At 49.1% G+C, this 12910-nt stretch overlaps 1 protein-coding gene across 3 annotated transcripts in view; it reads left to right on the forward strand.

The window, feature by feature from the left end:
* SYNDIG1 (synapse differentiation inducing 1) overlaps nt 1-12910 on the forward strand; it is a 235909-nt gene that overhangs the window by 148071 nt on the left and 74928 nt on the right. For all 3 annotated transcript variants that reach the window (XM_025876971.2, XM_073889641.1, XM_073889642.1), the window contains exon 3: nt 10203-10340. In XM_025876971.2, the coding sequence (XP_025732756.1) occupies nt 10203-10340 (138 nt within the window). The remainder of the gene's footprint in view (nt 1-10202; nt 10341-12910) is intronic.

The raw sequence follows: 12910 nt of genomic DNA on the forward strand, positions 1-12910 counted from the left end.
GAAAGAAAGAGGAAAAAAAAGAAAAGATAAAAACAAACAAAAATGAACAAAACAAAAAAAAACAGAATATGATCAAATATGATCAGGCTAGTGCACACATCAGTGCCACACACTAGATTTTGGGTGTATTTTGGTCTGTTAGAAGAAAGTGCCTCCTAAAATTTTAAAGAAAGAAAGACATACTGTACAAAATAATGGTTGATACAATGAAGGGATGGAATATGACTGTAAAGATGAAAATTATAAAATTTTTTAAAAAGAGAATTGATAAGGCACTTGAAAAAAGAAGAGGATTTAAAAAAAAGAAAGAAAAAAAAGGGGGGAGAGAATATGATCAGGCAGGAGACTAGAACAAAGCCATACACTAGAGATTTAGGGTATATTTTGATCTGTTAGAAGAAACTGTATCTCAAAATTTTAAAGAGAGAACAACATATGTATATATATATATGCCAAAAATAAGGGTAACTACTATGAAGGGATAGAATATGACTCTAAAAATGAAAAATAAAAATGTTTTTTTAAAAAAGGGATTGATAAGATGTTGGTTGAAAAAGGGAAAAGGAAAAAATTTTAAAAAAAAGTTAAAAAAATTAACTTTGAAAGACTAATGAATCATGGTAAAAAAAAGCCATGTGTTCTATGTGCAGTATTCCCCTAGCGCTGGAGTTCTGCTATTCTCCTTGATAGGTAAACTTGGTCTTGACTGGCTGTTCTTGCTGATCTTCTGGGAGAGTGACCTGTTGCTGTGTTTCCCAAATGTCTTTGTCGGAGGCGGAATTGCCCCTTCCTTGTAGGTCCGGGATGAGCAATCTGCTCGGGTTTGCTCTTGGGAGCTTTTGTTCCCTCCAAGCTCTCGGTACAGCTTTGGAGGATGAGCGTGAAAATGGCACCCTCCCAATCTCTTCCCTGGAGGAGTCGAGAACTCGGGGCCCCGCTCCTCAGTGCACCCCCAGAGAAAAGCAGTCAGTCACTCCCGTCTCCCCGGTCTCTGGCCGCACTCCGTGCTCACCCGGCCTGTGACCAGGCGTTTCTATCTCTGGCACCCGACCCCATGTGGAGTATCCAAACCAAGCAGATCCCTGAGGTGCGCTTCTGCGCCACTCCTCCAGGGGGAGGAAAGGGAGTCTCCCCGGATCTGCCTCTTGTTGGGTCCCTGCCAGAGGAGGAGTGGCCCGACTGTGTTGCCGATCACAGTTTATGGCAACCCCGAGCTGAGACCCTGGGCCTCGCCTCTGTCTCTGCAGCTGGCTTCCCCACTCTGATACCTGGGAGCTCTGTTGCACTCACGTACCCCCGGTCTTTCTGTGACTCGGAGGGTCCTTAGACCACACTGTCCTGCGAGGGTTCCACCCCCAGCTTAGCCACTGGAGCGACGTCCCTCAGTGGAGCCGACTTCTAAAAGTTCCGATTTTGTGCTCCGCTGCTCTATCACTTGCCAGAAGTGGCCAACGGAGGCCCCCCTCCCCCGCCATCTATCCTCCCGAATATCGCCTCAGATTCACTTCTCCTCATGTCCTAACTTCCAGAAAGTGGTCACTTTTCTGTTCAGAGAGTTGCTGCTATTCTTTTCTTCGATCTCCTGTTGAGTTCGTAGGTGTTCAGAATGGTTTGATCCCTATCCAGCTGAATTCCTGAGACCAGATGAAATCTAGGTCTCCTACTCCTCCACCATCTTGCTCCGCCCCCCGCTTTTTCTAGCTGTTCTAGATGTATCTTTTATATTGGCAACCCTAGCCCTGAAATCAGCCTTTTCTCCAAAGAACCTGGCTGCTTTTATTGGAGAACGGTATTTACTAACCAACATCTGGGTGCTAAGTCTGTTCACTGCTCCTGGGAGGAGGATCACTGTTTTCAGGCACTCTTGCATACAGAGCTAGGAAATAGTTATGTGCATATATTACATAAACGTATCGATATAACTGTGTTATGGGCAGATGAAAATGGATACCCTCTGTTCCAGTCCAGTCAGCTCACAGTGGTGTCCTTCATGCTGTTTTAAGCTGCATTGTATTCCATGGTGTGGATGTATCACAGTTTATGTGAGCACTCTCCTTTGAATGAGCATTTAAGTCATTTCCAGTAGTTTGCAATTATATACAATGCTGCAGCAAATAACCTCACACATATGTATTTTCATATTATTAGAGGTGACTCTTCAGGATAAATTCCTAGAAGTAATGTTACAGGACCAAAAATAAACACATATTAAATTGTGTTATATTGACAAATACCTTACAAATAAGGTTGCACCAATTTGCATCCCAACCAGCCTGTTTCCCAACAGCCTAACTAATAATAACCTTGATAGTGCTTTTTAATTTTTGACAACTCAATAGGTGAAAAATGGTGTCTTGGTGTAGTTTTCCTTGTCTTTTCTGTGAGTCAGGTTGAGCATGATTCCACCTGGACTAGGGTGAGGCAAGCAGAGTGCCCAGGCCATGAAAATTCAGGAGGCGCTCCATCCCAGATGCTGGCCATGCACAGGAGGGACTCTGAGAGTGAGGAGCGCCACAGTGGCAAGGGAGCTGGGCTAAGATTTCAGTCCTAGTTCCCCTCTTCACCTTCAAACCAGTCCAAATCCACCTTGCTACAACTACTTGGACTTTCTATCTGAAAACAGTAAGGAACTCGGTGGATTATGTTTTGAGTTCCTCAGATAAATGTATCGTAGACTAGAAGCAAGAAGATCTAAAAAGGACAATCATCGCCTTATGCAATGATGTATGTAGCTTCTCTGTGCAGAAAATCACACATGCAAATAGCACAGATTAGAAGTAGGGATGCACCTTTAGAAACTGGGTCAGCAGTTAATGATAACTAGACATGCTAGGGTTGGTTTACAACTGTAAAAGACTAGGTTAGCCATAAAAGACTAGGTTCCTATTTATTTCCTGATATAGAATAAGCCTTGGATTTCTCAAGCAGTGGAAAGTGGCCAGTACTGTGCATGGTGTGCCTGTGAGCACCTCTCTGCTCCCACTTCACACCATTTTCTCTCTCACTATCTAGAGCCTTGTGTGTGTACAGTGCTCATGACCCAGGGCCTTTGCACATGCTGCCCCCAGGTCCTTAACTGAGCAAGGGACCTTCGGATGTGAATCTCAATTTCTTCACAAAATCTGAAGTCCACTGTACAACTCAGTTATATCCACACTGTGGATAAAACACAAACACATGACTGTGAAAAAGTAACCTAATTATCAGCACACAGTGACTGCTTGCTGTGCCCAGATCAGTTTTACCTGATTCATGTGGTGGTATTGTACACCAAGTCTTACACACATGGATGCATATTTGTGCTTTGTGCTTATTTATTTGGCATGGATGGGGTTTATCATCCTGGATACGCACATTCCTTGTGGGCCCCCATCTCCTCACCCCTCCCAGGTGTTGGCTGAGTATGGTAGTCTTGCTCCATCTAGGATTGCCCTGATTCAAACTTTTAGGGTGTCCACTAACATCCCCAGTTTCTCCATGGGCTCTGTAATAGGTGGTCTCCACAGCCCCTCAGGAGAAGAAGACGTAGAAGCCCTCTGGCCTGGCCTCCGTCTACCTGAGGACTTTCTCTGGGGGCCTGAGGGACCATCTGCAAAGTATGGGAGAACCTCTGCCCCAGGAGCAATTCTCCTGCTAACAACCAAGAGGTAGTTCCTCTTGGTGGGCTAACTTTGGGAATGGTCTCACTCTGGCCCCCTGAGGTCCCAGCAGGACCAGGCTTCAGGTCATGCAGGTGCCTGCCTCAATGACACGCCATTTATCCTCTGTGTTCCCAGACAGGTCCCACTTCTCGTTCCTGCTGGAATCTCTTTTGGTCATCTTCCAGGAAAACAATTCACCCCAATCCTTTGCTCAAAATCTGCTTCTAAGGGGAGCCACACTACAATGTGTCTCAGGAAAGCATTTTGCTATAAGTTGTTTCCCAGGGCCCCTGAGCACTTCCAGACCGCAAGAAGACCTGACCTGGTGGGGGACGTCATGGAGGGAGCTGGTCCTCCTATCCTAACAATTGGATCAAATACCCATATCTAGTTAGAAAACAAGCATTTAAATTAACGCAGGCATATTGAATAGCCCTGTGGTGTGATCATGTCTTACCAGCATGCCCCACTTTTGGACAAACCAGGAGCAATGCCCAGACGTAAATCTTAATGAAGCTTGCTTCATTCGACTCCTGTTGCCAGAACATTGCAGACCTTAAGGCTTCAACCACGCTTAGATGATAATTAGACACTTTCCAGACAAGAGATGAGTTTGCACTTTGTTCAGGACAAGTAACCATCAGCAGAAGAAGTTTCGCTCTTGACAACTGCTCTGTGTAAAGGATGGCCTGTGTCCCCAGAGCACAGCAGACCTGGCCCTGGAAACCTTGCTTGTGTGTCCCGAGCCTCATCCAGTCGCCTTCGATGAGTTGGCTGTCTGAAGGTGATGAATGCTGGATGCAGCCTTGCAGGGGCTCCTCCTGGAGTCACCCTCTGGACACCTGATGCCTGCCCCTAAAGGCTGAACCTTTTTAAAGGGAATTAAAGTTGCAGATGAATCAAATCTATTGATCATGGGAATATAGTCTTCATGGCACTATAGTAGGAGCTAAGACCTGAAGCCCCCACCACAAAGGAGAAAACAAACTTAGAAGAAATAGAACAAAGAGCATGGTTCTTAGAGGTGACCCAGCAACAGGTGTCTGTTTAGTTCTTACCATCTCACATTTGCACACAACGCTGGTCTATTCCGCAGAGTCTCCATGCAAATAATCTCCTTACATTATTTATGTGGTCATCCGCTCTAACCCTGGAATCAAAGTTGGAGCTTCCCGAAGAGACAGGCAAGGTGGGAGGTGAGTGCAGAGAGGTGGCTGACCCCGCATTGTGTGTACCTGTTTACACAGATGTAACCCGGACCATGGGTCTTGGGAATTGGGTCTCATTCATCCTGGAACACAAGAGACACTGGTGTGGTATTTGATATCCCTTCTGAGTTAACTTTATTTTTCCCCCGTCTTCAGAAAAATTTCATATTTCTATGCTCTTAATCAGATTATTGCCTTCTAAAAGTACCTCCTTCCTCAAGGAATATAAAATCATTAAGGGAATATTGTGCCAGATACCACCAGGGGGCAAAAAAAAAAAATTACTTCTAAGTAATGCATTAATTCCCCCATTTTCGGTCTTTCCCTCCCTCCCTTCCTTCCTTCTCCCTTCCTTCCTTCCTTCCTTCCTTCCTTCTTTCCTTCCTTCCTTCCTTCCTTCCCTTCATCCATCCTTCCTCCCTTCCTTTGGCTGAGAGCCATTTGTTTTATAAAAGTTTACTTGGGAAGTCAACATTCATACAAGAAGAGATGGAGCTGTTTAAATTCAGGGGACTTGGGGTCTGAGGACTGTCCTTAAGGAGGCCCCCAGCCCACTGCATGAATTGCAGCACAGAAGCACCCCCCTATTAAGTGAAAAATGAGGCAGCACCTGCAATACCATGCACACTGTGATGTTTCCCCCAAAACCAAATACACTGATTGTCATTACTGGAGGAAAATCAAACATGTTGCAGTGAAAAATGTGTATCTACTAGGAAACCTTCTATTTCTGTTCTTTGAACTGCCTGATCACTGGGGAGTTGACTAACAAAAAAATAACTGAATTCCCAGGTTTTAGGAATTACAATAGAGAGTGAAGTACATGTGATACTTTACTGACACTGCACATAGTTTCATCCTCCAGAGATGAGCCAGGGCATGAGTTTGGGAGCAATGGCTGTTGAGCGTTGCTGGGGAAAATCTGGTCATTCCTGCTTTGGGCTGTCTCCATGTAGGGCAGTAGGAAGCTACTCTGTGAAGCGTGTGCTCCAAGCATCGAATACTTGAAAGAGACTGGGGCAAAGGCTGAAGTTCTGCCTTCATAATCTGCTTTGCTCCTTGGCTGGGCTGACTCCCAAATTCCAAACTCCCAAATTCCTTGGCCCTTGCTGGCACTGGAAAGGGGGTGACATACATGGACTTGGGATTCTTTCCGGGATGGTCTCTACCCTGCTGCCCTGCTGAGGGCCCTGCTGCCAGCCCACCCCCGCCCAACACTCTTGTCTCCTCCCTTCCTCTCCCCCTCCCACCTCCCACACAGGCTTCCCTAGGGAGCCCAGAAGCAGGGGTGCTCTTTCCAGCCCCTTGCCCCATTCTCCACTGAGCCATCCAAATGCAACGACACGCTCAACAAACAAGCGCTTACAAAGTGGCCTGAAGAGCAGTCTCAGTGCAGAAAGAAAACAATCACCAATGTCCTCACCATCCAGAAGCATCTAATTTCTGACATTCTACTCTAGTTTTTCATCTGAGTTTTTATAAACATCATTTTCCGTGAATCTATAGAATTCTATGTAGAATTCTTCTGTGATTTCACTGTTTTTAAACAGTGCTGTTAAAAACACTCAGAACAAACACCCCTACATTCCTGGAAAGGGAGCCTCCATGGGAAGCCCTGCCTTCGAGCCGTGGCTGTCCCATCCTTCTCTGTGCCCCTCCACTCTCTCCTTGGGGCCATGCAGAGTGGCGCTCCAGAGGAGCAAGCAGCATCTGGGGGCAATGGGAGGGCAGTGCGAGGCCCAGAGGCGTTGGCAGGAGGATGTGTGAGGCCTTGAGTGACACCAAATGACATACCTGAGCCCAGCTGTGCACCCCTAAAATGACATCCTCGCAGCCCAGGCTCACACAGCCAAGCGAATTGTGATGTGCGAACCATGGGGCATCATGCCTGGCATTATGACTGTTATATTAAAATACCCTAATGAAGAAAACCCCACAGGGTCAAGAGCTGTTGCTCTGAGAGGAGGTGATGGAACCGGTCGTAGAATGGGCCCATCGTGTGAGGTGCCCCTGGACTCAACAGTGCCCTCCTCTGCCTGGGCCCGCTCAGCACTGGCCGCCGCAGAGCAGGGCCCCTGCAGGGACTGTAAGCCCCCTTGGAATGCTTTCAGTTTGCCTTGCAATTCTCTAATCTGATGACCCATGAAGACCATTTTTAGAAACAGCTGCTGTGCGTGATGAATTTCTTGGTGCTGGTGTTTGCGTGTGTTTTCCCTATTTGGTGTATTGGTGTCTACGCAGCCTCACCCAGGCAAGCCTCCTCTCATCTCCTCTCCTTGCTGTTGGTGGCAAGATGCCCACGGCCGCTTATACCCACAGAACAGCCGCCTATGGAAGACAGAACATAAAATGGACTGGGCTGTTTCTGTCTGCCCTGTAATTTTCCTGAATTTTTAAACTCTATTTTAATCAAAATTGACTAATTATTTTTGGTACCGTATAGCCACAACTTTGCAATTTACAGAGTGTGGTTCCCTTATGCTTCTAAATAAAAATCTGTGAAGATTTTGGGGGAGTGCCCTGAAATCTAATTCTTTGCTTCATGGGGATAGTGGTGTAATTCTAGGCAGATTCCAAAAATGGAAGTTGGGGCTCAGCATACCTATGTGGTCTGTGGCAACAGTTCACAAGGCACATGACTGGGGGAGCTCTTCCTGCCCAGTACTGCCACTGACGACCCTGTAGCCACCATGAAGCAGACCAGTCTGGAGCGGTCACTGGCATCCCTGGGGCGGGCAGGGCAGAGAAGACACCTCACCTTTGGGCAAGATGCAATTGAGCCCAAATGGGGTTTGCTTTTAGCAGTGGTTACTGTCCAGCACAGCTTACACTACAGAGTTCTGGAAGGAGTGGCCACTGACTGGGCACTTCTTTGATTCGGCAAGACACAGCTCTCGAGTCCAGCGTTGTCCTTCATAAAACAGAAATAACAATAAAAATAGTAACGACACCTATTTCCAGAGTTGCCCTGAGATTCCAGCCAGTGCAGGTATATAAAACTCTTCGTAAACTAAAACAAACAAAAAGCCCACAAAAGCCAAGAAACGAAAATATCCATTGACAGAGTTGTTGGCCGTGTGCAAGCACATCCACCTGCAGCATCCTGATCAGTTGGTGTGACACCCATTAGCTCCGTGTCTGAGTCCAGGGCTAGAGGAAGTGGCTGTTTTTTATACCTGGTCCTCCAGCCCTCCCAGGGGCTCTCTGGTCACAGTCCTGGCCTGCCCTGGCACTGTCACCGTAGGTGCCTCCCTTCCCAGACCTCACCAGCTCCTCATGCAGAGGACCCTTTGCATCGCGGCTAAGCCACCCGATGGCGCGGACACTGTCCTGTTTCCAGAGTGAGGGTCTAGAGGCCAAGGGTGCATTGGCGTGTGGTTGCTTGTCTGGAGACCCACAGCCGTGAGGACACTCAGGCTCAGCCAGAACATTCCACTCCTTCATTGAGATCAAAAGACTTTGGCTTCCCAGCAGATAGGCACACGTGTATCTCTCCCTGGCCAGCCTTCCGACCCCAGGTCTCACCTGTGAATTGTGCATTCCAGGGGCTGCTCAGTGCCCTTTCTGGACAGACATAGGGACCGTGATTCTCATTTCCCTTCATTGTTTGAGAGACCATATGGAAAGCAGGGCTACAGAGTGAAAAGAATAGAAATTTCACAGACCGGGCTCTGTCAGGGCAGGGGGTGGGGGATGACATGTGGTCCCAGACTCCTGGAGGGATGTGTCGTGAGGGGCAAGTGTCTTCCCAGGGCAGAGAGCGTGCCTGGCGGGAAGGAGCCAGCCCCCTGTGACAAGGGATACCTCTCAGTTCCTGACTCATTGGTGGTGGGGGCGGGGGTGTGCATGTGTGCAAGTGTGGGATGGGTGGATGGGGGACTGTGTCCACAGTGCATCGCCCACTTCAAGCACAGGTCCTCTGGAGAGGGTCCTTGTTTGCGATTTGAATGAGACCCTCAGAATGTGCCTGTTCTCCTTCAACTACACAGAAACAGAGTCCTAACAGGAAGTTTCCATTAATTCCACGGCTGTCTGCTTGCCGACTGGAGGCTCTGATTGGCAGTGATATGTGTGCATTTAGTTAACCAAAATTGGGAGGGATCCATGGTCCTCTGTGGGCTTCATCTGCCTGTCTGTGCGTGGGAATGTCAGGGGAGGTACACAGTGGCACTCCTGGGGGTGGTTCTGGCAGCGATGGTGTCCACACAGCATGATGCTCACACACCTCCCGGGTGTTTAGTGCCTCAGGTCACCCCCTGCCCTAAAGCCACCTGAGGAAGCTGGAGGCTGCATGTTTAACTACCTCTGGCACTGGCAAAGGGAGTGAGGAAGCTAATGACCCTCTTTCAGGAACAAATGCTCCGGTTCTTTTTTAGGAAACAAAATCTGGAGTAAAATGCAATCCCGTCTTTGCTTAAAATACGCACGGAGATAGGCTGGCCCTGGTTTTTGGATGAGTCAGCGTTGAGTGTGCCATGTTTTGATGAGGAGAGAAAAATCAGGATGGGGGCCCAGCAAATGGAATAATCCCTGAGACTAAAGCATCCTCTGGGCACAGGATCCAGAGGTGGAGGTGCTGGTGGGATGATGGCCATCTAGCATCCTGGAGCTAGGGAGCTTTTGGCAGGGAGGTTTGGTCCCCGGTTCCCATTGCTCAGTGAGTGCTGGAGTCTTCTGAGCTGCTTTTTACAAATCCCTGTGCCAGTTCCCGACCCCTGCACCAGACTCCCTAGGAGGCTCTGCCAGGGCTGGGAGGAGCCCGTGGGCCTGCCAAGTGGCCTCATCCCAGAGGAGCTTTCTCACGAAGCAGCCATTAGCTTCTCTGGGAGGAGCACAAACATCCAGGGTGGACTCTAGGCCCAGCAACATCCTAACTCGGATCAGAGTCTAAGAAAATGAAGGGTGTTCAGGGAGTGTCCCCTTGTCCCACACTGGCCCTGCCTAGCCCTGTAAACCAGTTTGAAGTCTTAGAATAAAGAGAGGAGTCCACATGCTGGTGAGTGTGCCTTCTGAGTGTGCCCATCCCATCTTTGTATAGATTAAACCTCTATCCCCACCGTGTGTCCCTGGATCCCAAAGATCTGAAATAATGGCCTTCTGTAGGATTTGACCTTCTATGGAACAACCCAAGAGCCAAGTACTTGGGATTTTTCTCCTCTTGTTCTTGATAAAGATCTCCTTAACCAGGGGCTTCCTTTCTTTAGGGAAGTATACTTGCACTATAACAACAGTGACCTTCTCAGGAGGGTTTGCTCTATGCCAGGCTCGACACCCATGTCCGGGGCATCGTATGGTGACTCCATTGTTAATGCTTTCTTCTTCTGTCCTATCCCTGCCCATTTCTGTCTTGCAGAGCGACTACTCGAGCGACACAGAGAGTGAGGACAACTTCCTCATGATGCCTCCAAGGGACCACTTGGGCCTCAGCGTCTTCTCCATGCTCTGCTGTTTCTGGCCTTTGGGCATTGCCGCCTTCTACTTGTCCCACGAGGTAAGCCTCTCTCCGTCAGTCCCACACGCAGCACAGCGAGGCTGCTGAGGAGGAGACCCCAAGAAGCCTGTGCAGCTCAGGCTATGCCACGGGGCCTGTGCTTTCTGGTTAGGACAGGCCCACGAGGGAGGTCAGGAGGCCTCAGCTCAGCGTGCTGGGACTGCCCCATGGACTCCAGGCAAGCAGGCTGGGAGTTCTGCCTTTGAGCAGGCACGGGGGTTATGCCAGTGGGCTGGACCCAGTGCTGGGAGGCGCTGTGCCCGGGGCAAGGACTTCAGACTTGCTGGGAAAGCAGGTGGGGAGCCGGGGTGGTTCTCTCTGCCGACAGTCTCATTCAGATAAAATGAGGTTCCAGCAGCCCGTGTGTACTCCTCCCTAGCTGAAGTTCTGCTGGAGGACATGGCCCATCCTACAGTGAATCGTGCCCTCCTTCCTCCAGTGTGAGGGCTTCTGGGGGTCGGTCCCTGGGCCTTTATCATGCACAGCATGCTCCCTGTTGTGCCTTCAGGGAAGCCAGGCTTTGAAAGGTGTTCTGTAGCAAATGAAGAGTATTCGTGCAGCAACAGTCTCTGTACCGGTTTTTGTTGATCTGCCAGTCACAGAGGGTTTCAGCATTACCACATTGACACCATCATCCCAGCTAGACCAGAGGAAGGCAGCTCCCTGGGTCAGCGGGGTGAACGTGGTGCCCACACCCATGTGTGTCCTTGGGGCATGCCGAGCATCGCTCAGCAGTCAAGCCTCCCTCTCCAGCTTCTAGGGTTCTGGGGCTCTGGCAGGTCTTGTGTTTGAAACATTTATTTCTCCTGGCTTGAAAACTGGTCCCCTGGCTAAGCCCAGCAGTGGCCTCTCACTGCTTTTTGCAAGTTTCTTTGTTGACCTTGTTTTGTTTGGTGAGAGAGACTCCCTTGATATATTTTCCTTTCTCCCCTCCCTCCTTTTATGACATCACAGAGGGGCAGGGGAGAGCAGTGAACACCCCTGAGAGCAGGTGATTCTTAGCAGGGACTCTGGAGAGACCCTCCCATGCAGGAATGAAGCAGGCCCCCCTCCCAGCACTGCACTATGGTCAATTCTAGAAGATAATGGGCAGGGCCAGATGGAGGATGGGGGCAGTCCTGCAATGCTGGGGTTGGGCTCAGCCATTGTTCCATATCCAGCTTGGCCTGGGGGGTCTATCTGAACTTCACTTTTGTGACTTTATCCCACAAATGCCAAAGACCCCCTTCTCTGGGGGAATAGGCATGGACCAGGAAGCAAGATTCCAGGTCTGCCAGGGGCCTGGGAGGCTGTGGGGCAGAGTCAGTCCTGGGTGTACCTGGACGCCAAGAAGGGGACATGGGCACTACTACATGGGTGAGGATTGGGACACACAGCAGGACCGGGAGAAAGGCATGTGCACAAATGCCCTCAGTGAGTGGAATATGCTCTGAAGAAGATCCCCAAGGCCCAGAGCCTGCCCGCTCCTGTGTAAACTGCACCCTGAACCTGAGTGAGCCTGCTGCAAATAGGCCAGGGTAGTTGCACTAAGAAAGGGAAGGATGGGAGTGTGCGGCAGAGAGAACCAGCTTCTCGTACATCACAGGCCATCGAGGCTTTTCCCAGGAGCTGCATGTGTGACATCAGCCTTCTCCCCTGCATCCCAGTCCTGCCACCTGTTGTGATGACGTGGGGCAGGTCACTCCCAACCTCCTGGGCCAACCCTGCTGAGAAAGCCCGTTACCTATCCTGGCTGGGGTTGGGGGGTGGAGTACCATCGATGTCAGAGCTATAACTTGATTGCCAAATTTTACAGTGGGATTGATATTTTTCCCTTGTATTCCATGGGGACAAGTGTTACCTGTTCAAAGTCATGGCAGCCAACATCGGCATGAGCATGCGGGGAGGGTGCTGGGCAGAAGTGAGCACTGGATAAATGGCTGGGCACCAGGAAAGGCTGGAGAGGTTGCCCTGTCTTGGCTACTCTATATCCTAGGTGAAGCCCCCATTTCTGGAGCAGGACAAGCTGTGCACGGCATCTTTGGCTGAAAGATTGTAACTATAATAAAAATCAAGGCCACAATTGCCAAGGCTGGCATTTAGATTCTTTCTCAGAAAGTAATTTCTTTTTTTTTATTATGTTAATCACCATATATTACATCATTTGTTTTGGTGTAGTGTTCCATGATTAATTGTTTGTTCATAACACCCAGTGCTCCATGCAGAATGTGCCCTTTTTAATACCCATCACCAGGCTAACCCATCCCCCTACCCTCCGCCCCTCTAGAAACCTCAGTTTGTTTTTCAGAGTCCATCATCTCTCCTGGTTCGTCTCCCCCTCTGACTTACGCCCCTTCATTCTTCCTCTCCTGCTATCTTCTTCTTTTTCTTTTTTCTTAAAATATGTTGCGTTATTTGTTTCAGAAGTACAGATTTGTGATTCAACAGTCTTACAAATTCACAGCGCTCACCGTAGCACATACCCTCCCCAATGTCTATCACCCAGCCACCCCATCCCTCCCACCCCCAACCACTCCAGCAACCCTCAGTTTGTTCCTGAGATTAAGAATTCCTCATATCAGTGAGGTCAT

The sequence above is a fragment of the Callorhinus ursinus genome, unplaced genomic scaffold (genome assembly GCF_003265705.2).
Source record: "Callorhinus ursinus isolate GAN/ISIS: 27379988/994484 unplaced genomic scaffold, GSC_fseal_2.0 scaffold111, whole genome shotgun sequence".
In the NCBI taxonomy this organism is placed as follows: Eukaryota; Metazoa; Chordata; class Mammalia; order Carnivora; family Otariidae; genus Callorhinus; species Callorhinus ursinus.